This window comes from Phyllostomus discolor, chromosome 6 (assembly GCF_004126475.2).
Source record: "Phyllostomus discolor isolate MPI-MPIP mPhyDis1 chromosome 6, mPhyDis1.pri.v3, whole genome shotgun sequence".
In the NCBI taxonomy this organism is placed as follows: Eukaryota; Metazoa; Chordata; class Mammalia; order Chiroptera; family Phyllostomidae; genus Phyllostomus; species Phyllostomus discolor.
Genome location: NC_040908.2, coordinates 79,553,606 through 79,581,373, shown reverse-complemented (window position 1 = coordinate 79,581,373; position 27,768 = coordinate 79,553,606). Strand labels below are relative to the sequence as shown.

Here is a 27,768-nt window from a genome sequence, read left to right as displayed (position 1 = left end):
ATATTCTTCCAGCTTTACTGGACTTACATAGTAAATCTGGGCAGGTGTGGCCCCATGGCATGGAGCCAATCATCTCCAAGCTCTCACATAGGCTCTGTAACCAGAGGGAGTTGCCTCCCAGTTATATCATGGGTTGAAGTCACTCCCATCCCCCTGGCTCAAAGCCTGGCCACGACTATTTAACGTATCTATGAAACCAGTCAAAGGTTATAGATATGTTAAATGACCATTCTAGAGGTTATCTGCAAAACTGTTGCTATGCAAAACAGCTGTCAATGGCCCTGCTCCATGTGTCCCATTCCCCAGCTCAGACTTGTGGGAGTGAGGACATCCTATATATATATTTTTTCTAATATTTCCTGGACACCCTGAGTTCTGTACCCCATTACAAATCCCCATTTGGGCCCCCCCTTGGCTGCACCCTGTTACAAAATGAGGTTCAGAATGGGGTATTGGCTGAGAAGCCCCCAAGCCCCCCATAAACCTGGCTTGGGGGCTGGGAAGAGCAGCAGCACAGCAATTGAGTCACTTTGCATACCAATAACAGCAGGCCACCTTCATAGTAATGCTGAATAGTTTGCCTGGGCCAGGGAGATGGGCGTGAATTTGACCCATGATGTAGCAGGGAGGTGGTCCCCCACCTGCTTCCCCGCAGGATAAGTGAATGGCAGGATCCTGTTTTATTTTGTGGTTTTTTTTTTTTTTTCTGGAAGGTGGTTCTTCTGACTGGCATGCTCTGAGACTGGCCTGGCTGGGCAAAGGGGGACAACAGGGCTGTGTGTGTTTATGGGTGTTCAAAGGGAATGAGGCTTATGGCAAAATTCTGCCATTACTCTAAACCTGTATAACTTAGGTCATTGCTTTCCTTTTTACCAAACTGTAGCATTGAGAGACACAGTCTTTACAGGCAATGGGCAAAAAGAACCAGAACAAAAGACCCACAGGAGCTCTTTGCTTCAAAACTACCTCAATGCCCTTCAACTAGTGAATAGATAAACAGACTGTTGTACATCCATACTGTGTAATACCACTCAATAATGAAAGTTCCATATGCCAACATGGATGAATCTCAAATGCATTATGTAAAGTGAAAGAATTCAGACTCAAAAAGGTACCTACTAGACAGCTTCATTTATATGAAATCTTGAAAAAACAGAACTATGGGGACACAAAATAGGTCAGTGGCTGTCAGGTGTTATAGGTGGAGGTGAGGAGGCTATAAAGGGCAAGGGGGACTTTGCGGGGTGGGGGTGGTGATTGAGTTATAGTTGCATGCTTGTACACATTTGTCAAAATTGGAAGAACTCTGCACTAAAAATTTACTATATGTGACATCTTAAAAAATTACCAAAAAATTAGATTATTTCATTCTTTTGCTCAGAACTTTCCAGCTTATTTTATTCATGCCTCACAGTTTCCTAGAAGGCCTTATTGTTCTGGCTCCTGTTGATATCTTCTTTTTCTGACACTCTTCTTTTGCTCACTCATTCTACTTTTTCTCATTGTTCTCCTTGCTGTTGCTCAAAATATCAGCCTCTTCCTGTCTCAGGACTTTTGCATATGCTTTTTCTCTACTAGAATTCTCTTCCTCCAGATGTTCACAGTGTTCATTCTCTTCTTTCAATCAGGTCTCTGCTCAAATGCCTTCTCCTCAGAAAAGGTTTCCCTGGTCCCCTATCTATAATAACACCTTGTACAAGCTCAGACACTTTCTTCTTATCCTGCTTTATTTGTTTTCAAAGCACTTATATCCAGAGATATATTTATTCACTTGTTTATTATATGTCTTCTCTAACTAGAATGTAAAGTCCAAGGTGTCAGCTGATGGTAGATGGTCCTTGGTACCAATTCAATGCCAACAGGAATCCCCAGTTTAGGGCACAGTAAAGAAGAAAACTTGATTCAGTGCAAAACAGCTCAATTTTGATACAGAATGGCTGTGACAACAGCATGGCTATAAGGCACCCCTGGGGCCAGACCTCGCTGGCTAGATAGCCCTGCCCTGCTCTGGTCTGCTTTACCCTGCTCTGGTCTGCTCCATTTTGTTTTAGACAGACATTTTTGGTATTTCAGCTCAGCCAGGGGAGACCCGGTCTTAAATCCTCAATGGAAAGGGAAAGTTAAACTGTCACAGGTGGACACAGGTAACCAGGTTCTTGGTGATCAGTACAAAGAATTGAACCAAACGCCCAGAGTTTATAGAAGAGAACATGGGAGCAGGCCAACTCCAAGCAGAGATTGACCTCATGGGCTGGGGGGACTTTATTCTTATAGGGTGGATCCTTCCTGGCTAGTTTTGGTGGGCTTTACTGCGCATGTACAAGTAGTTGTATTACTTTAAAGCTACTGTGCATGTGGTCTCCCATGATCCTCCCCGATTGGCCACCAGAGAAGAGGGTCCCACAATGCTACTGAATTGACCCCCATTTCTCCTGGGGTCCCCTCTACTAGGTTCACCTTTCCCTTCCCCAGAGAATTATAGCTCTCCATGTTAGAGATTGGTGAAAAGGAAAGGAGCTATTTATTCAAGTTATACAGACTAAAAGTAATGACTTAATGTCTTCATCAAAATCCCAAAGTCCCTTAAAACACCCACAAACACACACAGTCCTTCCTTCCCCTCTTTGCCCAGTCTGGGGTACCGTATCTCAGGGAAAGAAATGGAAGTCCATAGCTCAAGCAGCTCCTGGTTCTTCCTAGTAATTCGTGCTTGGCTGGTAGGCCTTCCTCGGTTCCCAGAACCATCAGCTGTGTTGCCGGGATCTCCAGCTAAAGCCACGCAGTGGTTCTCTGCTGAAGCTGCATGGCAATCCTTCTCATGGCTGCGGGGGGTGGGGGGGTCCCCCCACTCTGGCCAAAGCATGTGGTTCTCCTCACTGTCACAGCCGCATGGTCCCTCTCCTCACATGGCTGCAGGAGTCTCCACTCAGCCAAAACCGCATGGTTCTCTCTTCAATGGCCACCAAGTCTGGGTTTAAATATCCTTTCAGCTTTACTGGGCTCTATCATGAGTCTGCACAGGGGTGGCTCCATGTTGTGGAGCCAATCATCTCTAAGCTCTCACGCAGGCGCTGTAACTAGGGGGAGTTGCCTCCCAGTTACATCTTGGGGAGAAGTTCCTTCCATCCCTCTGGCTCAGAGAATGGCACAGCTATTTAACATATCTATGCAACCAGTTAAAGGTTATAGATGTATTACATGACCAGGCCAGAGGTTAGCTGCAAAGGTTAGTTGCAATGCAAAAGAGCTCTCAATGGTCCTGCTCCATGTGTCCCTTCCCCCAACTCAGCTGTGGTAGAGGGTGAGAACATCCTATATATCTTTCTAATATTTCCTGGACACCTTGAGTTCTGAACCCATTACAAATCCTTCTTTTGGGGACCTTCTGGCTGCACCCTCCTACACTACCACTGACTCTTGCACACCCTGAAATCAAACTTCTGCCACCTCCCACTCCTGGTCATCTCATTCCACTATGCTGAGCTCGCTGGAGTCACCAACAGCCTTCATGAGGAATGATCCTTAAGTTAACAATGGACATTCTCTTCTAAACATTTCTTGCTCCCTTGACCTCAAAAACACTTTGCCTTGCCCTTGGGCCCTTCCTCATCCACCCCCTTTATGACCTACCCTCGTCCAACCAGCCCCTGAATGTTAAAGCCCATCTTTCCCATGGTCTGAACAAACCACTTACTCCTAAGGTCTAGACCCTTGTTTTCAACTGTTTATTATTCTGCTATCCAATGGGAAAATGCAACATTTTCATAAATGAACTTACCCTCTCCTCCCCATGCCCCAATATGCCACTCTCCTCAGTTCCCTTTCAGGATAAACTTACCTCTAAGTACCCAGTCATCTACAGGAGAAACTTAGAAGTTATCCTAACCACCTTCTTCTCTTAGCCCCCTGAAATTGAGCTCTGGATATTTCACTTCCTAAATTATGGCAGCCCTTCTTCCCATCCCCTTTCTGCCGTAGCTCTGGCTTGAGCAACTGCATTGGCCCCACACTCCACCCTCTCCTTGCCTGCTATCTCCAACTCAATCCCATCTGTCCCCTCATGAAATCTTCCAATGGCTTCCATTGCCTACAAAATAAAATGTATACCCTGTGGCATGGCCTGCAAGCCCTGCATGATCTAGACCCTGCCCACCCTGCCTGCTGCCCACCTCCTCCTCCCCACTTCTCACCACACCACCTGTGCGTTAGTTGCAGCTGCACCTCTTACAGCCCTGTCATCTCACAAACTGCTCTGTGTTCACCCAAACACATTTCTCTGTTCTGCTGAGTACCCAGGGACTACATTTGCCAGTCTCCCTTTAGGAGAGTATAGAGGCAGAATGATGTGACCATCTTCCAGGCCTGGCCCATGAAAATTGCAATACACCATCCTCCTTCACTCCTTCCCCATCCACCAGCTGCATCTTTGAAATGCAGTCTGAAGTGAATCCACTGAAAAGGATATGGTATGTTGAGAAATCATGGTGTGATAAAGTCCAAGAGTATAAGCAGATACACACTACACACATGCACGTGTATCCCCAGTTTCTTCTCAGCCTGGCTTTATGCCCAGCAGCTAGAAACTTCTGAAAGCAAGAGTGCTTGGATAATCTAGGTTAAAATAATTTAAGATGGACAATATGTAGTGTGCATGGATAGTGTCATTCCTAAGGTATAAGCCTAAGCTTCCTCCTTCCCCCACCCCAGATAGCTTGTCCCCTGGAACAGCAATCTGGAGGGACCAGCCATGCAAAGCCTGCTGTGCCCATAGACTCTAGTCAGTAAGCTGTGTTGTGCTGTTCCTCTTTAAAGTTGCCTTTGTTCATTTGAAGCAAATTTCATCTGGGTTCAAATGTAAAGCTGGGGTTGGGGGCAGCCTGAGGAAGGGGTATAATAGCATTTAATACTAATAGAATCATTACCCAGGTCATCAGTACAGCGAGGACCCTGGCAATGATTTCAGTGTTAAATTCCCACCTTTCCAACCTCTCCAGGGAAGGTACTGGCACTAATATGATTTGGGTGCCTGTGACTATGCCAGACCTTCTTAGGCCTTTTATATGTGATATCTCACCTAGGCAGGTAACATTTTCAACACAAAGAGACTAGACCTCACAGAAGTAAAGAAATTCAACCCAATTACAGTTGGCAGGTAACAAAACTGGAACTCAATACCCAATTAGCCAAAAACGAAGACCACAAACCATGTCTACTCAACATAATTTTTATTTTATCCAAGGCAAAGCTAAATAAAAATTCTACAATGCAAAATTGTTGTAAAGGCAAGAGAGTCTGATCACATCCATTCTGTGCTTGAACACAAGTCAGTGCTGAAAATGTGCATAGCTGTGCTTCCCAGAGGCACCTTGGACTTGAGGCCTCCCAAGGCCCTCTGCTGCATCATTTTGATCTATAGTTATACAGGAAATTGACTGTGGGTATTGTTTACATCCAAGCCAGAGGAATAAACCATGCATAAGATAGTCAAAAGCACTGCATATTAGGTGGGATGTGAGAGGTTAGGGACTCCAACCTAGGATAAAGTAAAGTGAAGCAAGCTGCAGATTTTTCCGGAGAAGTGCCTCCTCTTCTACCACACCCCCATCCTCTGCCTCAGCACTGATGGTAGCGGTCTAGGACAATGAGATTGAGTCACGGAGTTATGGAGCCCAGGAATATGGCTGGTATACCCCTGTTTCTTGGCCTTTCTCAGTCCCAGATGCCCCAGCAGGTATAGCTGAGGCCAGAGAAGTAGCTCCTGAAATGTAGTCTCCCCATCTCAGTCATGCTCAGCCTTCACATATTCCCTCTCTCTACAGAGCCCATCCACTCTGCAGTCATGCATTTCCACATGCATATTCCATGCCCCTCCATTTTATAGATGAGGAAAGCTGAGCCCAGAGAAGATGCATGACCCACCTACTAGGCACACCCTCACCTGTCACCATCTCAGGAACATACTCTTACACCTTTACTTCACCTCCAGCTCTGGTCAGCCAGCCAGATATGAAAAGTCTGAGCTCCATCAGTTCCTCTCCCAGACCTCTCTAGCATCACAGATTCATTCTGGCTGCCTTCTGCTCAATTCTTACATACCAAGAAACTCAAGGCCTGGAATGCTGAGGCCCTGTTTTGAGGTCAAAGATGGGAAGCTGAGAAAGACTTTGTCTTTGGTCTCACTCACTTTACAATTGGCACAGCTGCATGTGTCCAGGGGTCCCAAGATCCACTTTTTAAATGGTTCTGTGTAGCCCACAAGTCCTGAAAACACCCTTGCCAGCCCTGGACGTCACCTTGAAGTCTGGCATACATTGAGGGTCTACATGGGAAGGTGGCTTTGCATTCTACTGCAAATCCATGTCAATGTTTCTCCACGGGTATAATCCCAGCACTGGGGCAGGACAATCCTTTGTTGTGGGGACTTAATTTAGCTTTCTTAGTCCCCATTTACAAAGTGCCAGTAGATAGTCCTAGTATTTAGGACAACTAAAAGTGTCCCCTATTATCCCAATCACCTCTTAAAAACCACCAACCAAAAGCCATGGACAAGAAGCTTTAAGCATCAGAGCCAAAGTCTCTAACATCACAAAGACTAAAATAATTCCAAGGAGGGAAAGTGGGAAGAGAGGGAGAGAGGAAGAGAGAGAGAGAGAAAGGAGGGAAAGAGAGTTAGTTACAGGGATGGGACACAGAAAAGAGCACAGAACAAACTTGGAACAATCCCACCAATTATAATACCTGGCCTCCTAGATCCCTTTCCAAGTCCAAAAAACTTTTTAAATAATAACCTGTCAAGCCTCACAACAATCCTGGAGGTAGGGTAAGTATTATTATACCCATTTTATAGATGGGGAGGCTGAGCCTAGAGAAGACGCATGACCTGCCTACTAGTCAGCAGTAGAGGCAGGAGTGGGGAGGATGATGCACCCTCTCTCCCCACTCTGTGTGCCTGGGCTGCCTCTCAAGTATGCCTCTCCTCAGTAAGGGGAGCCCAAGACCTTACCCAACCAAATGTTGAAGCTGGGAAAGGAGAAAGCAGTTTTGCATGATGGCAGCTACAAAAATTTTCTAAATGGCTAGTGGCTCTGGTCTGTCTGTTCCCAAAACCAGGGAAATTTGAACGAGAGCCCAGGATGAGTTCTGGGTGTCAAAGTACACAGAAAGGACAAAGGCAGATCAGAGTAGGACCCTATGGGCACATCTGGTTAGGCACCAGCCACAGGCCACAGCCCTGGTGCCCTGCAGCTGCTGCCGTTTCTCATTATCTCCCCACCTCCACCCTTGTGGAAGCTTGCTGCTGCTTTCTGGGAGGGAGAGCCCTGAGGCAGTACCCATACTCTCTGATAAAGGGGCTACTCCTCACCCCCACCCCTCCCAGGGACCCAGAGAACAAGTCTCAGAAGTCCTATAAGAGAGCGAGGGAGTGGGAACAGATGGTGGAGACTTCCATTGTCACAGCTCCATGCCATCTCTCACTTCCCCATTTCTACTCCACAGAGACAACACAAGAGGACTTCCATCAGGAGGGCCCACTCTCAATTCCACTACATCCTTTGTCAGGGACCCCCATGGGAGCCCTGGACAGTGTCTCAGTCACTGCCCCAGGGGCTGTTAGTGACACAACTCCAGCTCCCCAGTCCACTGCATGACCCAGGGTGAGCGCCATTGGGATTCCCTCACCAGTGCCACTCCAAAGGCCGCTGCTATGTATGGGCTGAAGAGGGAAGGGAGGGGATGAGCTGGGACCCTGGAACTAAGGCACAGTCTAGCCCCACACACAGGGGTGTGCAAACCAGTTCCTGGAAAAGCAAAGGAAAACTGCAGCACTCTCTCCTTGCTCCTGGGATGGGAGAGGGGGTGGCACAGCTGAGCAGGAAGCAGCCAGAAAACCCAAGGGTCCTCCCACCCAAAGGAAGAGAATCCCTGAGGTGAAGGATAAGATGTGGTGGAGGGCACAGGAAGAGCAAGCCAACAGGAGGGTAGGGTGTAACACCTCAAGCAAGGTAATGCCACTTGTCGCATCAAGGAAAGAGTAGGGCAGAACCAGACTCAGAATTCCCAGTAGTGGCAATGGTCCTGCCATGCCAAGGAGAAGGGGTGGCCAGCACTGGCAGGGCTAGAGTGGGCATTCCAGTGGCCGCAAGGCCCAGGACACTGTCTCTCCTACTTTCACAACTCTGAAATGCTAGGGAAGGGGTAGGCAGCACCCCAGTGCTTCAGAAAAGCCCAGCAGTCCCCTTCATGAGCCCCTCAGTAACCAAGAGATCAGAGGAGCAGGCTAGGTGGGCCAGCACCCCCCAACACCAAAGCAGCCAGCCTCCCATTTATGAGGTTTCAGGAGTCAGAGCAGCAGGGTTTCAGGGAGCAAGGATTATGGGCCCAAGGCAGGGAGGCACCTTGCCGTGGGGGAGGTAAAGAGAAGAGCATCACTATGGGGGGTCAGGAATCCATCAAAACCTCTCACTGTAGCCCCCCCTCCAGTAGCCTCCCACCCTCAGATCCTGCACAGAGTCTTCTAGGCCACTCCCACCATCAAAAAGGTTAGTAATCCACACACAAGACCCAGCTACTAGGGCAGCCCTCACTAGTCCCCCAAGTCTCTCTAAAAGAGAGTTCTGGAGGAAAACCAAGGCATTATTCTTATAAGGTGGAGAGACTTAAGGAGAACCACCTACCCAGGTATTGGGGGACAGACCCTCCACCCTCTGAGCCTTTCCTTTTCTTTCTTGAACCTTCCACTGCCCATCTACCCCCCACCAACCCTCATCCCTGGGGAGCCCTGGCTGGGGAGAGGGTAGGGCAGGCTGGACAGGACCTTAATTTCTCCCCACCGAGAAAAACTACAGTTTGAGCCAAGCAGCAGATGTCTCAGGCACGTGGGTTCACAGACATGGCTCAAGCATGTTTCATCATCAGAAAGTGAGGCTCTCTGTGGCTGCTTGGCCCCAAGCTGGGGCTCACACCTTTGTTGGTGGTTTCTCTTCCGCCTTGGAGCCCGGCAACCCATTCTCTGTATTGTCATTCCCTGAGGAACTTACAAGGCACTCCTTCCTGGAGAGAGAGGGAAGAGAGAAAGGCACTGGTGAGAGGAGAAGCAAGAGTACTGGACACATTGTGGATGGGGAGCCAAGGCCCCCTGTGGCCAGCTCTCTCCCTAGCCTTCCATAGAGCTAAGGTAGCCAGAGGCCAAGCCCAGGCCTAAGCACTGTACCTCAGTTTCCTCATCTATATGATGGATGTAGCAATGACACCTTCTTTATGGGGTTGCTAGGAACAGTCAATGAGCATGTGCAACAGTGCTTGGCACATAGAAAGTACTCGGTGAGGCTAGCCATCACCTAGTCATCTCAACATGGCAGGAAGCAAGGGTATCAGGCTCTGTTCCCAGGTGTCAGAGCTGAGGGGAAGCCAAACCAGGGTAATTCTCACACTGTGCCAAACAGGGAAAGAGTCCAAGCCTAGCAGAACCGGTTGGGCGGGGGCGGGGGAGTATGCTAAGGGCAAACAGCGCCCCCCCCCCCCCCCCCCCCGCCAGGGCCCTAGCAGGCCCTTCCTCCCTGAGCTGTGACCAGCAGAAAAAGAACAGGGAAGGGGCAAGGCAGAGGTTCTGCACCAAGGATGGCAGGTGTGGGCAGACAGTGGTGCAATAGTGCAGAAGGCAGCAGGAAGGAGAAATGCTTAGATGAGAAGACACCATCCTGCCAGCCTGTGCTGAACATGCTCCAATTTCAGTTCATCTCACCTCAACGGCAGTGCCCAGGTCTCCAGGGAAGACCTGACTGCTACGTCACACCTGGCTTTCTGCCAATGAAAATGTCCAAGGCTTTTCCACAGCTGCCGTTGCTAAACTACATTTTAGCCTTGCCCTGGGCATAGCCAGGTGTGAGATCCTCAGGAAGGACTTAACATTTTGTCTGCATCAATTTCATCTTGCAGAAATTTGTCCGGCCTATCATGATCTTCTGGATCCCAATTTTGTTCTCCAACATAGTCACTAGGTTCCTGGAAATTTGATTAAGTATATCATTCCTAGTGTAGTTGAAATCTTAATAACCATGAACAAGCAGATCCTGTGGCATACTGCTGAAGACCTCTACTGAGATGGGTCTAGCTGTTTATCTATTATCTATCTAGTCAACCTGCCAATTCCTATTTACCTAACCATCCATATTTTTTTCACCAAGAACCTCCTGGGCACCAGGCACTATAAGACTAGAAGGGTAGGCAATTTTACATGGTGCCTATGCTCAGAAAACTTGTGGTTTTTCATGGAATTTGATATTAAACAAGGTACACCAAGGAGGAACTCAATATAGAAAGGCTTCTTCTAGGCATCAGGGAAGGCTCTTTGGAAGTGTCATTTAAGCTGAGACCACGAAAGATGAGCAAGAAAGTAGGGAAGAGACATTCCAGGCAGAGGGAAACACACCCCTATGTGAAAGCCTGGAACTGATGATGTGAAGCTGTCCAACACCTCCCTTCTTCTCAGGAGGCCACCCCATCTCTGCTGCTAATACAGGTTTTCCTTGCCACTCAGAGGACCCTTCTCAGGTTTCCCCAGGGCCTGCTTCCAGCCTCCCCACACAGTCCATCTGCCCACTACGGCCAGACCCTTTATTCTGAAGGCCTCTGACTGAGCCCTAGCTAGCTCCTCTACATTCAGGAGAGCCAATCCCAGCCTGGACTCCCAGGCCCCCCGAGTGCTTCTCGCCAACCCCCCTTGTAGGGTTTTTATCCCCTTCCTTCCTAAACCCATCTCCCCCTGCCAACAAATACAATGCCTTGTTCTCCAGACACTTACCCACTTCCTAGACTTTCTGCCTTTTCTCTCAGTGGTTCCCACATCTGAAACAGCCTTCTCTTCACCCTTCCCAGGGCTTAAATTAGATCCACCTATCAAGGCCCACCATAAAGTCCCTTTGGCCAAAAATTCTTAGTATCCCTAGTATTCCACCCTCTTCTGACCCCCTGCAGCATTCTATCACACCTCTTTGCTGCCACCGATCCCTTCTACTTTCTATTACATTTATTTGTATGCACATCCTTCACTTAAGGGCAGAATGTCAATCCTTCCAGAATTTCCTACAGCACCTGACACGTGCCTTTGCACACAGTACCTCAAAAATAGCCACTGAATGAATGCATGAGCTCTAGATATACCCCATGAATCAGTAGGGTATAATGACAATGGTTCAAGCTTTGAACTCAAACAATCCAGGATTCAAATCTCACCCCTATCACTTACTAGCTGTGTAGAATTGGGCAAATCACTTAACCACTCTGAGTTTCACTTTGCACAACTGTAAAATGAAAATTATGGTTATTACATAAAAGTGTCTGGAGACACAGTAAGTATTTGATGGATGCCGGGAAGTGCTGGTGCCTGTAGCAGTTCCCTGACCCACCAGTGCCCGAGCCCGAGTAAGAAAACGGTTAGCCTGTCTTGTTTTCAATGAACCTATGGTGGCACCCAAGGGTCACTTTTCTTAAGTGCTTTAAAACCAGATGTTAAATTCTTTCTTCTTCAATTTTGTTAACCATTAATAGTAACATTGGTTATTAACAACAAAATTTGGTCCTTCTCTTTGTTCCTGGCCCCTCTGAAGATTTCCAAACCCTTCACAGCCTCTGTCCGTGATGCAGGGAGACAACTCAAGAGCTCTTCCTCTCAGCCAGGACCTGGGACGAGGTGCCCAGTGGCTCCTCACTCCGACATCCTTAACATTCCCCCTGCCTTCAGTTCCTTCCCTCCTTCCCCTCTCATCAGTGTAATTTCTGCCCTTCCCAGTCTAATTCCTTCTTCTCAGCCAAGCAGAATGAAGCCAATGGAAGCAAAGCAGTTCTCCCGTCCTCGTCCACCTCCCTGTCACTGTCACCTCTCTGCTCCAATGGCAGACCTCCTTCACCTCGTCTTCTTGTTAAGAACACAACTTTCAGTGTCTTCTCCTTGGGCAGTATTGCAGCAGTCCCCACATGTCCTGGCAATTCTTCCCTCCCCTCCCTCTTAGAGATGTCTATTTTTATGTATGAATTTATCCTTCCTAGAGCTTCCTAGAAAGCAATATCAGCGTTTTTAGATTTCTTTATCTCTCCCATTTGAATTTTCAGAATGTCACGGAAAAACTTCCAACTCTTCAGAAGGATGTTCCCATTTCAGAGTTTCTGTACATGGATTCTGAGACTTTCTCTGATTTAGACCAAAAGGACTTCCTTAATTCTTTAGTAGCACTTGGGGTTGGGGTAATACGAGTAAAAGAGAGAGGCTAATGGGGTGGGCAGAAAGACAGTGGGATGAGAAGGGGTAAATAAGTTGCATTTATGTACTCAATGAATTCAACATATTCAATAAATACCTTTTGGGAGGATGGGGAAGAGGGAGTGAGACTAGCAGAGGGGTGGAGGGTTGCAGGAATAGGACAGAGAGCGGTAGGGTTAGGAAGACAGGGTAGGGTGAGGGGATGGATGGAAAGAGAAGGGCTGACGGGGTCAGATGACAGTGGAACTAGAGGAGGTTGTGACCACACACGAGATGAGAGTAGGTGGTGGGCTGGTGGAAAAGAGAAGTGTGCTCTGGGGACAACTCACTTCTGTTCCTGAGTCTTCTTAAGGATAAAGGTGATGAGCTTCTTGACCAGCAGGATGAAGATAAGGAGCCCAATGACCCCACCCACAACAGCCAAGATGATAAGTGTCACCGTGTTGTCCACTTCTTCCACTACATGCCACAGCCAGGAGAGAAGGAAAAGAAGAAGGGGAGCAAGAGTCACCTGGAGCCAAGCAGCATGTGACCACACAGCCTCCAACCCCAGTATTTGGGACATGTCTCCCCACCTGGGCTCCTGGCCCTCCCTGTCAAGCCTTAGAGCAAGTGGCAGGAAAAGCCAGAACATGGCACCCACCGGTCTAATGCACCACACAAGGGGGCCCCTCCTCTCCCCTACTCTCCACACATCTTCCACAGACACACGTACAAGTTCTAAAATAATTCAGACTCCAGGTCCCCAAATAGCCCCATGAGAATATCATTTCTTCTTTCTAGGTCTTTTTTGCCTGTGCAGAAAAAGTAAGACTCTCTATATCTCCCATGTTGTGGGAAGACTTTGGAGTCAGTCTGGATTTTAAGTAAAGGATCTCAGCAGTCACTAACAAGCTGGAACATTGAGCAGGTCATTTAACCCTTCTCGCCCGTTTCCTCATCTGAAAACTGAACTCTTGATTTCTTCACAAACCTGTTCTACCCATAGCCTCTCCCATTTTCGTAAAAAAAACTCCACTTTCCAGTTGCTCTGACCAAACTCCCTGGAGTTATCCTTGTTTCCTCTTTTTCTCAAACCCCATATCTAATCCACCTGAGAATTCTGATGGCCGTAATTTAAAAAAAAAAAATCCAGAATCTGACCCCTAACCACCACTCTGGCATCTCTTGCCTAAGTGTTTGCTGTAGCCTCCAAACTGGCCTCCGCACTCCACCATCTATCCTTGGCACAGCAGCCAGAGGGAACCTATTCCGGCATTAACTCCTCTGCTCAGAGCCCTTCAGCAGCCCCCATCTCATTCATGCTTGCAGAGCCCCACACAGTCTGGCTTAATTAGACTCACTTCTTACTACTCACCCTGCTCCAGCCACACTGGACTCCTGTTTTTTTCAAGCATCTGTCTCAGGGCCTTTGCACTTGCAGTTCCCTATGCCAGGGACTATCTTCCCAAAGACATCCTCACAGCTTCTTCCTCTCCCACTTCCTTCAAATGTTCTGATTCTATGTCACCTTTTCCAGTGAGGCCTTCCCTAGTGACCCTGCTAGCACCCCATGTTTCCTTCTCCATTTTACCTTTTCTCCCTAACACAAACCATCCTTTTTTATCTTGTTTTCTGTGTATCTTCCCCTACTAGAAGGCAATCTCCATAAGGGCAAGAATTTGTCTATATTGTGCATGCTATAACCTCAGGATATAGAACAATGCCTGCCACATAGTAGGTGCTTAATAAATATTTGTTGAAAAATGTATGAATGAATCTGTAAAAATGAAGAGAAAATCAGCTTGAGGAGATACATGAGGAGCAAAGGAGCAAAGGTAAGTGAGAGCACCTAACTTAGTGCCTGGTACTCAGAAATGCTCCATAAATATTGGTTCCCTTCCCCTTCTCTTCCTTCCTGAAAAAGCTAAGCACAAAGTGGGTGACATCCAGAGAGGAAGAGGGGATACCATATGCAGACTTGACTCATGACTGACTCCGGGCTCACAGCAAGCTGCCTGATCGCCTCTGGTTCTGTTCTTGGTACAGCCAACATTGAATTCGTGAGCATCTCCTGCTCCAGGCATTCCATGTGAAGCCCCAGGATACATAAAAACAGCACAATCAGTATCCTTCAGCAAGGTCCCTTCCCTTCATCTCTGCTTCTGCACTTCCCCAGCCTTCCAGGCTCTCCCTCCATAAAGCCCAGCCTAACTCCTCTAGCCCCACCTTCAGAGTCTGGGTCATGGGACTACTTGCCTCCTTATCACATGCTTCTTCATTGTCTAATTCTTCCACCTGTGTCAGACTAGAATGCTCACCTGGGATTTAAGCTCCAAAGAGGCAAGACCATTCTTACCAATCTCCATTGCTTATATCTCTACATGTTCTGCCTCTATTTCAGTTATCTGGCTACCTATTTTCTGCCCTACCCTGAACTGTAAACCCCTCAGGTAAAAACCCTATGTAGCATTTATAGCACTCTTTGGTGCAATACCTGGAATTCAACCAACTTTTGCTAAAGGAATACATAAGAATAGTAATAATCAGCAATTACAGAGAGAGTTTTACCCATCTCAAAACCCTTCCATGGAGCTTCTCTAACTCTCACAACAACCCTAGGAGAATGCAACCATATTCCCATTTTACAGATGAAGAAAATGAGGCTCAGAGGGGTTAAGTGTATTTTATAAGCTATTCAGTGGCAGAATAAGTGTTCAGACTAAGTTCTATGAGGTTCCAAAGGTAACTCCTTTAACTCTTGAAAGAATAAAGTGAAAGAAAACACCAGTGTGGTCCATTTTACCATTTCACTATAACATTGAGGTGGGTATCTCCTAGTCCTTCCCACTCCACTGCCCTTGTCTCTGTTCCCATAGCATACGTTTATCAACCACGTGGAGGAAGACAGTGGCCTGGTGCTGAAGATCTTTCTCCTTGGGATTCTTCACATGACAAGTATATTTGCCTGTGTCACTGAAATCCAAGTCCTTCAGCAGAATGGAAAGGTTGTTCATCTTCTCCTTAGTGGAACCCTCCAGAGAGATGCGATCATCAATTTTCAAATGCACCTTGGGGTCAGCCTTCTCAGTCTTCACAGTCCCACTTATGAGCTGGGAGGTAGATGAGGGAAAGACGGTGGACAAGAAAGAATCAGGGTCTTCAAGGGTCACGACATCACTCCAGCCCACTCCCTGGGTCCCTGACCTGTCTCAGAAGTGGGCCCTCCCTCCTGCTTTCTTTTCTAGCCTCACTAGCTCTGCCAGTCTAACCTGAATTTTGCTTGCTTCAGGCTAAACCCATGTTCTTTCTTTGATGTCTCCCGGGGAAATAGCCCAGCTTTTACTGCTTTCTTCCTAAAAGCCTTTTATAAGAACTCCCCCAAATACCACACTCATTCCCCTCTGTGATTCCTCCAGCCTTTGCTGACATGCATCCCCTCCCTGTCCATCTCAGTTGAGGCCCTCCACTAAGATGTGGATCAATCCTCCAGCACCCTCCAAGTTCAGCATGTAATTATATCGAATTGGTCACTTGTGGCTTCTCTATGTTTGTCTCTATGGTTCCTACTAGACTGCAGAATGAGTCCTCAATAAACACTGGTTGGTTGACCCATTCTGACCTATAACCCTGTGGATGTTCCTACAGATCTAGTTCTCTTCTCAGGTTCCTCTCGGCTCTTTTCAAGTCTAGATCCCCTGCCCTCCTCCCATTTGGACTCCTCATTCCCTCTCTCCAAGTCTTCCAAAGGCCCTACTCTCTCCTGTTTTATAAATTAAATTATTAAATTTTACACAAGCAATTCAAGTTTCAGGTATTCCTTCAGAGCAAACAGAGGACTCTAGCCAAGAATTCCAAAAGGTCCCAAATTCTGGCAACATGATTTAAACATCTCTCCCACTTAGATCTTTCTAGGTAGGCTCTGCAAAGAACACTGGGAGAAAGAATGACAAATGTTGAGTCCTGGGGACCTTCTCGGTGGGGTCAGGTTCCAAGGGCCCAGAGTCTAAGATGGAGGAGGGGGGTGGGGCAACAGGGAAGAGAGAGTAGGAGAATCTGATCTGTCCTATCTTGTCCTTTCCCCAACTACTTACAATCTTGAATGTATCACTGCTGTTGTAGGACCACCAAAAGCCAAGGTCATGGAAGCCAAAACAGCTGGAGAAGGTGCAAGGCAGCAGGATCTCCGTGCCATTGACAGCGTAGAGGTCGGTGGCCTTTCCCACAGATACCTCCAGCGACAGGGACACCGGGAGCAGGAAGAGACCTGTGTGAGGGGGCATCACCTCCCATAAGAAAACCCATAGGGAACCTCCAGGCTGGAGCTCTGGAAGGAGAGTCTCAGTAGGGTGGCCTGGCTGTCAGGGGCGTTCCAGTCACCCTCAGATTCAACTTCAAGAAGATGGTACTCTTTACTTCAATTGACACTAGCAGGGCCACCAGCCTTAATTCTCCATTTCTCCCACCCTTGGCCTGGGCAGAATTGAATTCTGGGCTACTTAGCCCTTGTGGCATTCTGAATGACCGCTAGGGGTCACCCCAACCCAAGAAAATGAGGCCTTTGCTGCGACGCAAAGTCCGTGCCCTAAGGGCACTACCGGCTCCTTAGATTTGCCGCAGAAATTTCCCCTAGAACAATGTGTGGCCTCCTCTTTTACATTTTCAGAATTGGGGGGTTGGGGTGGGGAATGAGGGGCTCAGAACAAGGCTCCCTGCGGTAAAGGAAAAAAAGTACAGCCGCAGTACCCGGACACTGTTCTCCAGCAGTCCTGGAGGCTCCCACCAGCCCAGAGGGGTGGAGGGTCAGAGGGACACTGAGGATGGACCTTGCTAGACGATCTGAGTCCAAAACCCTGTGGCCACCGAACAGGATCCTGAGAACAGAACTGATGGGCCAGGACAGAATGTGGCGGGGGCGTGGGTGTTGCCGGGAGCAGGGTGTGGGAATGAGCCTTGTCTCAGCATTGGGCAGCAGCAATGGCGGACCGACTAAACCAATCAGGGAAAGAAACTTCCTAAGAAGGCTGAAGGCACACTGGGAAGGCAGATTCCGGGCAACCAGATGCACGCCAAGTAGGGGATGGGGCAGAAAGGGTGCTGGACCCCCTGTCCCTTCCTGACCTAGAGTGCGGGTTCTGCCTCCACACCCCACAGCCCCACTCTGGCCCTGCCTCCTGGGATGAGCCGAAGAGCACCCTCCATCCTCCTCCGCACCCACACCCACTTACCAGCACACTAATACCATCCCCATCTCTTGGGCAAGTGGAAACCATGAGTTTTCATTTGTGGGAGAAAGGGGGCCACGTGCTGACCTGATAACCTGTGGCGGGGGTGGGGCACCTGGGTGATGGCTTTACAAACTCAGAGGCCTAAAGTAAGAGCAAAGGATGGTCTGAAATTACAATTTATTGACTAAAAGCAGTTTATTTATGGCAGGTAGTCGTGTCCTAGGTTTGAATCTTCCCTGACAAAAGTCAATCCTTACCTTAATTAAGCCTTTCTGTCATCTTTTTACATCTACAATAACATACCTTTGGAATGTCAAAGTAATTTCCTTTTTCTGGATCCCTCAAGCTGCACCAGAGACCACAGATCCCCTCATTGTTATTGCTGCCGTGTTAATTGTCGATTGTTAACTACCTTGTACCCACCTATTGAAAAGAAGTGTCTAGCATTTTACTTTTTATCTAATCCCAAAGGTCCTCCCCTCCACTGTGCTTTCTCCTACCTCCCTAATCTGTCACCGATGGATTTCATGTAATTCTGTTACTTCTTTTGTTGTTGTCGTAATGCATAAAGATGCAAAACTGCCATTTCCCAGAACATTTTATCAATCCATTTTGTTTCCCAGCAATTCTCGTCAACTGACAAAAATTCTCTACAGGTTTGAATGTTTCTTATGTTGGCACACTCATGGGCTCTGGGACCCACCTCATGAGTCCTTATAAGGGGACCTAGCTCTTCTCCTATCCTTCAAAGTCCTTAAGAAAACCCCACTGCACATCAAGGTCTTGGGAGGAGAGGGACAGAATAGAATGCCACCTCTCCTTGCCACTAGATAAAATGGTACTTGTAGTGGTCCCCGGAGTGGGGTTATAGAGAGCGCCCTACTTAGGTTCCCAGAGACCCCTGAGAATAACGTCCCTTTCCCAAACCCAGATTCTTGCTAAATGCTGCACGTGAGTAATCTCATTTCCTTCTCACTTCATACCTGTGAAGGGGGTGTTACTAGTCACATTTTACATGTGGGAAAAATGAGGCTCAGAAGACCAAAGTGCTGTGCCCAAAGCCTTACGAATTCTAAGGGTAGTTGAAATATGAACTGGAGTCTGACTCAAGGGCTCGTGGGCAGTGGAAAACAGCCACCTGGCTGTACTCCCTCCTATCCCAGTTTCCCTGGCTTGTGTTACTAGACTGCTGCTTCCCTCAACTGCCTGGTCCTCCAGCCTGCCACTCAGAGCTAAAGGGCCCACACTGATCCATTAATCCTACTGCTTCAGTTTAGAGACAGAACCATCAAGGTCCTAAATGGGAGGAGACTTGGCTGAGCTGACTGAGTTTAGTGGCTGGGCCTTTTGAGAACCCCTTTTAGCCAAGGTCAGCTCCCAGCTCTACAGGCAAATCTTAGAACCATTCTTGTTCCCAAATCAGCCAGGGCCAGTCTTTGTTTCAGAGCTCACCGACCTTGCTCTTTCTCCCATCCTCACTCTCAAGGAAGAACATCTTTAGTATAACTTAATTCTATTGGGGCTCATCATAAACCAGTTTCCCCTTGTTTTGCCCACATGAGATAACAATGCATGGCACGCACCTGAGCAATGCTTTGTAAATGACAGTGTAGTAGCTCCAAGGAGTGCTGGCAGCCTGGCTCCTGCCCCCAGGGCTCCCCTCAGTTTCTTCATCTCACCTTAGCTTCTGGAGGCAAAGTGGTATACTCTTACCTCGAAGCTCAGAAATAAAGCCCCAAGGTCCAGAAACCCAATCATGACTCCTGCCATTGTTAATAATAACTAATATAGTAAGTGCTCACTTTGCATCATCCATAAGGTCTGTGATTTTAAGCAAAACAATGTAGAATGAAACCAATTCACCCTAGGACAATTAATATAAACAGAAGTTCCTATGGCATCTTATTAATGTTGTCTCAAAGTGACATTGAACAAGATGACCTAATTCAAGGACCTGCTGTATGTATTTATTGTGCATTTACTATATGCCAGGCACGTTTAATCCTCACACCCACATTATGAGTGAAGTACTATAATAGGTCCGTATTACAGATGAGACAACATAAGAGGTTAGGTGATTTGCCTAAGATCAACAAGAGGCATTTCTATCATCCCAAAGCAAGGTGATACATTTTAAAATAGCAGGATTTGCCCACCAGGGTTCAAATTAGTGTTAAGTGGTTATTTCAGTTATCCCTCACCCTTAGGTCAGCTCCTGTGTGCCAGGAATCATTGTAAAGTAGTGGCTTTCAAACTTAAGAGAGCATCAAAATCACCTGATGGATGATTACAGCTATCTTTGCCCAAAGTCTGGAGTTTGTGATTCAGGAGCTCTAGAGTGGAGCCTGAGAATTTGCATTTCTAAAAAACGTTCTCAGGGAATGCTGTGGTCAGCAGGACACTTTGAGAACTGCTGTGCTAGAGGATGTATACATATTAACTCCAACTTTTATTAGAACGCCAAAAGGTAAGTATAGTTTTTCTCATTTTACAGGTGATGAAACTGAGGCTCAGAGAAGTTAAGTAACTTGCCCAGGGCCATATAATAAATGATGAACCTGAGTATTTACTATCAGATAGGACAGGCATTTTATTTATTTTTCAGATTTTATTTATTTATTTTTAGAGAGAGGAGAAGGGAGAAAGAGAGGGAGAGAAACAGCAATCAATTGCCTTCTGCATGCACCCCAACCTAGGACTAAACCTGCAACCCAGGCATGTGGCCTGACTGGGAATCAAACGGGCAACCTTTTGCAGGATGATGCCCAATCAACTGAGCCACACTGGTCAGGGGAGGACAGGCATTTTATATACAATGTCTCATTTGAGCCTCATACTAAGCCTATGAGGTAGTTATTATTTTTACCCCCAAAATTCAAAATGAAGAAACAGACTCTGATATTACTTGCTCAAGTCTACATATCCAGTGAGTAGAGTAAGCAGTGTTCAGAGGTATGTTTGCCTTTCACCACTCTATGACAGTGCCTCTCCAAGAGAACAATGCCGTTGGGCGGGGCTCGCTGTCCTTAGCATTCCTAGTTTTCTTTTTATCTCTGCTCCCCTAACTCCTGCAGCACCCCACCAGAGGTCTAGGAACAGAAATCAGAAAGAAGATTCCACCCTCCAGTCTAGAAGATGGCCTTCTGGTCAGAGGCCAAAGCTCTGCTTCTCACTCCCCCCACAGACCAAGGAACATAGTGCAGAGCTGTGACAGGCAGCTATCAGGAAAAGGCAGTGTCCTGAGAGCAGCAGACCTCCCTCAGGACCCAAGCCCATACTCCAAAGGACATTACAACTGCAGCCTGCAGAGCTCACAAGCATCCCTGCAGAGGAACTGGGATCCTGGGGAAGTTGTGAACTCCAGTCAGGGCCAAATCCCTTCTCTGCTCCCAGCCAAGATGGCATATCTAAGAGCTTATCAAAAGTGAAGTATTTTTTACTTCATTAAACAGATAGGAGCAGAAAAAGAAGAGTCCAGAACAGAGGAGAAAACTATTTCCTTAAGGTCTGGCTAATGACACGGCACATTTCTACCTGACTAGAGCATGCCTAAGTAGATGACTTAACTCACACTCAGAACTCCCAGACTCCCATTGTGGGGCATTGCCATTCCCACTATACACTGAAGGGAAAAACGAAAGGCTGAGATGTTTCCATAAAGCCCAGAGACCCACCCAAAGTCAGGCATCAGAGAGGGTAGGCAAGCCTGGCCTTTACACACACACCCTTCCAGTGCTCAGAAAGTCCTGCCAGCTATGTCTGGGAGGCTTGTGCACAGAAGAGCCTCTGGACATCAGGACCAATAAAATGGCATTGGTCTGATCAAGATAGCATGAAGTATATGAAACAAAGTGGATCCACTTATGTCAACTAAAAACGGCTGTTGGTCAGCCATGACACTTTGGTTCAAGAGGAAAATAACCCAAGTCAGAGTAAACACATCTGGCAAGGACACACTTGTCTGCACACGTGGTCAGAGTAGCTGTGTCTGCACATCAGGACCACCCATAGGCTCCTGGGTAAATTCCACTCTTGGCATCAGGGGTGCCAAAATATTAATTGAAAAGACCCAGAAGGGTGGAGTACACTGCTTTTAAGCTATAACTGAGACAGGTTCGAGACCACTGCTGAGACAGCCAAGCTCCACACACCAGAGTGGTGCTCCATGCCATGCTGATCTCCCTTGGCATCAACCACTGGAGGCTCTGCCCTGCTGGACTGAGGACTTTGTCTGCCCCGCTGCCCACCTGGCTCCAGAGATCCTTCCTTGCAAGATGTTGACAATTCACTTGACTACCATCTGTCTCCTGGACCTTCAGACTGAGTGAGACTCTGGGACTTGGGTTTGTTATCCCCCACTGATTGCTGTATGTGTATGATATTACTATTAGATTGTTAGAGTGTGAGTAGGATATTAATGTATGTCGATGTTCTACTGAGTGAACCTGCATTCAATAAAAGCTGAGTGAACAGTATAGTTACTGTGTGTGACTCTTGTCTATTCCTTGGTGCTGGGCTGCTCAGCAGGCAGGTAGCCAAGCAGTTGCCCAGCTGCCTTACAGGAAAGACTGTATCATGAAATATGCTCGTGACAGAGCCCAGGTGCCTGTCTGCTGCAGTCTCACCTGTGAAGCTGTGCTAGGGGGAGAGAAGGGAACATGGGAAGACATGGACCCATAGAGGCCCCCAAGCCAGGAGAGGGCTGATCAGGTACAAGACAGGTCACACTGTGTCTGCTGACCTTGTGAAAGTCAGAGATATCACATCCAGTGTACACATCCCCAAACCAGGGATGGCTGTTTTTCCTGCCTCTCCACTTTGGTGCAAAGCCAAAACATGAGATAATAAAATGCAAGAAGGGCTTCAGTGAGTTGATACCTCTGATCTTGGCACTCTGCAGGCAGAGGAGGATAGTAATTGAAAGGAGGGAGGGCGAAGGAGGCAACTCCATCACAGGTCTGGATGTAACCAGAGCACACCTAGCTTAATGGCCAATGTCAGCCAAGAAAGTCTCCAGGCCATTTGCACATCATTTTATACTTCCACCCTCTACCACTCTTGGAGGTAATTATTTCCATGTGGTGGGCTGTTTCCCTGAGTAAAGAAGGACTTTCTTTGCTTTGTCCAAAACCTAACTCTTTAGAATTTCAAGGAATGCATGTGTGTTTAGAATTGGAGGACCTGTTTCTGGCATCATGGGACTGATGAATAAGTTCTCCTATTCATCAGCCTGCAGGATTCAATCCTGAGCCCCAAAGTTTTGCCTTTGCTCACTGAAAGGCCCTAACCATTTGCCCACTCTCAGAGGAGCCATTTTGTTTGCCATACTCCAAAGACTTCCGCCCAATCCCACCCTCATCCAGGTGCTGCCGTTTTGTCTAGGGGTTGACTCAGGACTGCCAAGTTTCCTTAAAGTAAAAAAGTTTTCAGTATATGCAAATGTTATTATCAAATATTCACACCAGCAGGAATCTAATGGCTACCATCAGATATTCCAAGGCAAATGCCACATTCAAACATCAGTCACACCTACTCAGTGTGGAGGAAGGAAAAAGGGACAGGGCCATGCCTAGTCTAAGCTGGGCTCCCAGGGCTTGCTGGCATGGCAGGCAGAAACTGGCTGACTTTTACAGGGAAGCTGACACACTCTGGCCCCAGAGGAGTCAGACAGACTCAAAATTAAAGCTGGAAGGCAGAGAGCAGACTGAGGCCAGCAGGACAGACCTCTCCTGGGGTGCAGGCCCTAGGGGCTGTATTTGGCAGGGCTGGGCCAGGCAAGGCCCCTGGGCCCAGAGACAAAGGAAAGATTTGAGCTCCCTCTGCCTAGGCAACCTGCCTGCTTCCTGCCCACCCCCAGGAGCTTTGTTGTGATAGAATCATGCTCCTGAGATGTTCTGGAATGCTCAACAAAAACCAGCTTTGCAAACAAGTCCAAGCAGTGTGCTCATCCCTCTTCTGCAGGCCACAGAGCAGGTAGATTAGCAGGGCCAGCCCATGGTTTATGCAGAGATCACCATACCCCCAGCAACAGAACAAACTGGGAGAATCTGTGCTGAGGCTCTGCCTGTCATTCCTATCTCACCAGGAGCTGGCCAGCCATAAGGGCTGTGGGATGCCCCACAGGCCTGCATCTCCAGAAAAAGAGCTAAAGTGGTTCCAGATTCAAACCTGGGGTCTCCCTCCACTTCTCCCCTTTCCTCTCCTCCCATGAACTCCTTGCTTACCCTTTCCTTTTCCTTCCTCTGAGTGAGATTGAGCACCCTCTCTTTAACTGCTTTCTTATTAAACAAGCCCTTAATAAATACATGCTGAGGGAGAGAGGGCTGTGGAACATAGCACCCTCACAAGTGATGATTAAACACAGATCACAGCAATTAAGAAAATCAGGAAACAAGGAAGGGGTGTGCAGGACAGATATATTACCAGTTATATACTTAAGAAGGGACTGGCAATCCCATAAACCTCAACTGCAATCTACAGCCTTGGGAACTGCTTCTCAATTAAGAGAAGGGTATCTTGTCAGGTTATTATAATCACATGAGTCTCAGTCTGTGAGACTGAGTCTGATATGGGGAGAGGGTAGAGAACTGCTGGGAGCTTACTGCTCCATTCCCAGGCCCCATAGTTCTGACAACAATACCTCTGCGCCCCCACCCGCAGCCCTTATCCCTCCACACCCGTACCCGAGCTTCTTACAGTCTCAAGCCCATCAGAACAATCTCTACTGACTTTTCCCTCATCAGACTTTGATTAATTGGAAGACAAGTTAGTATGACAGAGCCCGAGACCTGGATTCTGTCCCATTTGACCATCAATTGGCCATGCACAGCTGAGCAAGTCACCCTCCCTCTCCAGTGCATGGTTTCCTCGCCTTTAGGGCAGCTCTGTGCTCTGGTTTCCAAAGTTCTTGCCAGCTCGGATGCTGCCAGGGGGCATCTCCAGTTAACTGTCCAGTTGTCATGTCTCCCCACTGAACCGAGAGCAAAAATGGCATCTGTGTCTCAAGCTCAGGAAAATGTCACTGTGAGGACTCAGCAGTGTCTGGCTGGCAAGGTCCAAGAGGGGATGATCAGGGCAGGGGGCAGAGCAAGCAGGACTAGCTCTGGAGCTGGCTGGCTGGTCACCCACCTACAAATCACTCTGCTTTCTCCTGGACTCCTCAAGGGTAGCTCAGGGAGGGCTTCGTCCAAACCTGCTCCAATGGGCCCTGCCCCTACCTAATCTACCAGCTGCACAGTCCTCAAAGGAGGAAGGAGCTTCCACCTGCAGAAAAGTGCCAAGACTCTGCCCACCCCCCCACACACACATACACATACTTAGTGTACAGTGTGGTTTCCCACAGAAGACTGGTTCTCTAAATATTCTAAATAGCCCCAAAACTGGCATCCACCACCCGACTAAGCTGCAGGAGGTACTGATGAGTAGGCTAGTGTAATGACTGTGAGTTTGAATTCCCCAGAGATGCTGTTTCTCTGCCATGGTCAGAGGGGAACCTGGGCTGATCAGAGATGAGATGAGGGGGAGCTACTGTGGAGTGGCACTATGCCCACCCCATGAGGAGAAGTGTCAGGCCTCTCAGAGGTCTGTTTTGTGGGGGTCTCTGTGAGACCAGCAGACAGCTGTGCCAAAGGTACCAGAGAAAACACCAGTGTCAACCTATCTAGCACTGGGGGTGTAAATCAACAGCTCCTGAGTTAAGAAATACTCTATCCCCCCTCCACCATGGGTGCCAACGTAACAGCTCTGCACACAATTTATATTTGCCAAAACAGCAGTACTGCCCTTAAAGGTTTCTGTCTCCCTGTTTTCAGCACAATTGCCTACATTATGTGCCTAACCCAATGGGGGGCAGCGGCCAAAAGCCAAATCTGACCAATATAAACAGAAGAGGTGCAGTTGCCAAAGATGGAGTCAGCTTACATTGAAATCCATGATTTATGAAATTGCATTCTGAACTAATAAGTACTGTTCCCTAATCTCTTGTTGTTTGACACTCAAAACTATCGTGTAAATGTTCATATATATTAATATTCTGTTCCTTCTGTGTTCTCTGGATGTGTCTCCTAAGTCTTCATATTTATCCCAAAAATGAAGAGCCAGGATCAGGTTAAACAAGCCCTCCCTATGGAATCTCTTTGCACCAAGAGACAACACTTTTCCTAAAAGGGGGCTTGATGGCTCTTCCAAGTCCCTCCAGTCCCTTCCAGGACTTAGTGTGGAGTTGCAGAGAAGGCAGTGCAGTGGGCAATGAAGGTGGTAGAGGGCAGAAGAGCCAAACAGCGAGAGAGTCAGGAGTAATGGAGAGTCCCCCTCCCCCAATAGGTGTATGCGTGATGCCTGGGTTACAAACAGCCAAGTTGCAAACAGCTCTGGACAGAGATAGAACACACCTTCCCAACAATCACACGTGCAAAACCACCCAAGATACAGACCACCTCCCCCAGCAAACCGAACCCTCGGAACTCAGAAAACCCGCGCCGCAGCCCCAAGATCCAGCTCGGAGCGGAAGGCGCCAAAGACAGCAGAGAACTAATGGCGAGGCTGGCAGGCTGATGGGGCTGGGGACGCGCAAGGTTCGCGGCTGGGATAGCCAACCCAGCCAGTTCTCCGCCGGGAATACGGAAGCAGTGGCACTAGTTCGATGCCGCACTTTAAAGGCCACCCTGTCCCTGGCACTGAGCTTCTAAGTGTCGCCTCCTCTGGAGGAAGGGTGGAGGACGAGGTAGGGGAGACTAAGCTGGGGCTGCCTTACCCAGTATCCCAGTGCCCAGCCATCTCTCCCGGGCTACGCCTTGGTCCCCAGCCCTGGGCATCATTCCGTTTTCTCCAGGGCGCGCCAGGGGTGCGGGGATGGGATAGGGGCACAGCCAAGCTGGCAGCCCGCAGTCTGCAGTGGGCCCCAAGCTGCCGAGGAGCTCTGCGCCGCCGGCTGGGCCTGGGGAAAGTTAGCGAGGAGAGAGCAAGAGGCGGGGGAGGGAGGCAGAGGAGGAGGCAGAGGAGGAGCCAGCTGCGGGAGCGGTAGCTGAGGGCTAGGGGAGGAGAAAAAGGAGTATGAAAAGCAGGAGAAGCTGGAGCACCGCTGAGCGAGCGCAGAAGCCAGTGTCCCTGCGCCTCTGCCCTGGAAGCACTCCAGCCGCTTGAGGGGAGGTGGCCGCTGCAGAGCCCAAGGCGCGGGCCTCGTGGTCCCGAAGCACGGAGAGCAGGCACCACCCCACCCCCACCCCCACACTGTTTCCAGCTAAGGCTGGGTTGCTGCGGATTTGCACTGCAGAGTCGCCGGCAGCAGCCTGCATCTTGCCAGCACTGAGCTGCCGATTAGGATAGTTTGACCGGGAGTACAGGTGGAGCTTTTCCGGTGTTGGAAGGCTGTGTTGTCCTGCTTTGGGGAACACGGGTAGGGTAGCGGCTCCTCTTCCGGGGTCGCAAAGGGACCACTCGATGTCCTCAGCTGGCACTGCTGCAGCCAGTGCGGCGGTCTTGCCTTCCGCGGCCGGTCGGAACCGTACGCGCCCGGCTCCAGGAGCAGAGCTTGCAATTGAACACTGCTCCGGTCCACTGCCCCCCAGTCACTCCCATTTCTTCATAGACACCAGGGAAATAGTGGTGCCCCCGGTTAGGGAATCAGGTCAGACGCACCCTATCCTCTCCCTGTTTCACCCTCTAGCGGCACCCCTACTTCTCATTTTCCCACATAGGAGGTACCCCTCAAATTCTGCCTTTTCATCCTCCTCCAAAAGTTTCTTTGGTCTCCTTTAGAATCCGGGAAGCCTATCTTGGCCTCTGTTTCGGGTTCCCGGCTTGGGGGTCAGGCAGGTGAGAGGGCTGAGGTGAGACTGCCAACATGCAGGCCTTTTTTCCAGTCTTGAGTTAAAAATGAGGAATGTTGTGGGGAGTAGTTTGGTAGCTAATGTCTGATAGCCTCCCCCTTCCCAACCATTAAACTTCCTCCCTCTACCACAAATCCTGTCTGACTTCCTGTCTCTCCGTTCTTTTTCATGCATGAAAACTGGTTCAAACTTGAAAACCTGCTCCCACTCCACGGTATGACCCCTGCTATAGCCCCTCCCCCACCTCTTACAGCTCCCCACCACCCACCTTCTTAACCCTGGTCCTTGGTGGGCTTCAGAGAAACCCCTTGAGGTTGTGTGGGAAATGCTGCAGGTGTATTCGTTTTTTTGTTGTTGTTTTCTGAGGAGAAGCTCTCTGCCTTTCTTCTGTATAGCTGTGAGAGTGTCGTGGCTCTGGAGTCAAGCACTGGAGAGTCAAATTCTAGCTCCAGCATTTATTATGTTATGACCTTGAGCA

At 48.5% G+C, this 27,768-nt stretch overlaps 1 protein-coding gene across 1 annotated transcript; it reads right to left on the bottom strand.

The window, feature by feature from the left end:
- Positions 1–5,208: 5,208 nt before the first annotated feature.
- Positions 5,209–26,674, bottom strand: SCN4B (sodium voltage-gated channel beta subunit 4). Its single transcript, XM_028515943.2, has 5 exons — positions 26,216–26,674; positions 16,330–16,502; positions 15,120–15,348; positions 12,586–12,715; positions 5,209–9,051 (listed from the first exon to the last, which is right to left on the bottom strand). The coding sequence occupies exons 1-5, from the start codon at positions 26,277–26,279 to the stop codon at positions 8,958–8,960; spliced, it is 690 nt and encodes a 229-aa protein (XP_028371744.1). The 5' UTR covers positions 26,280–26,674; the 3' UTR covers positions 5,209–8,957.
- Between the last annotated feature and the right edge of the window lie 1,094 nt (positions 26,675–27,768).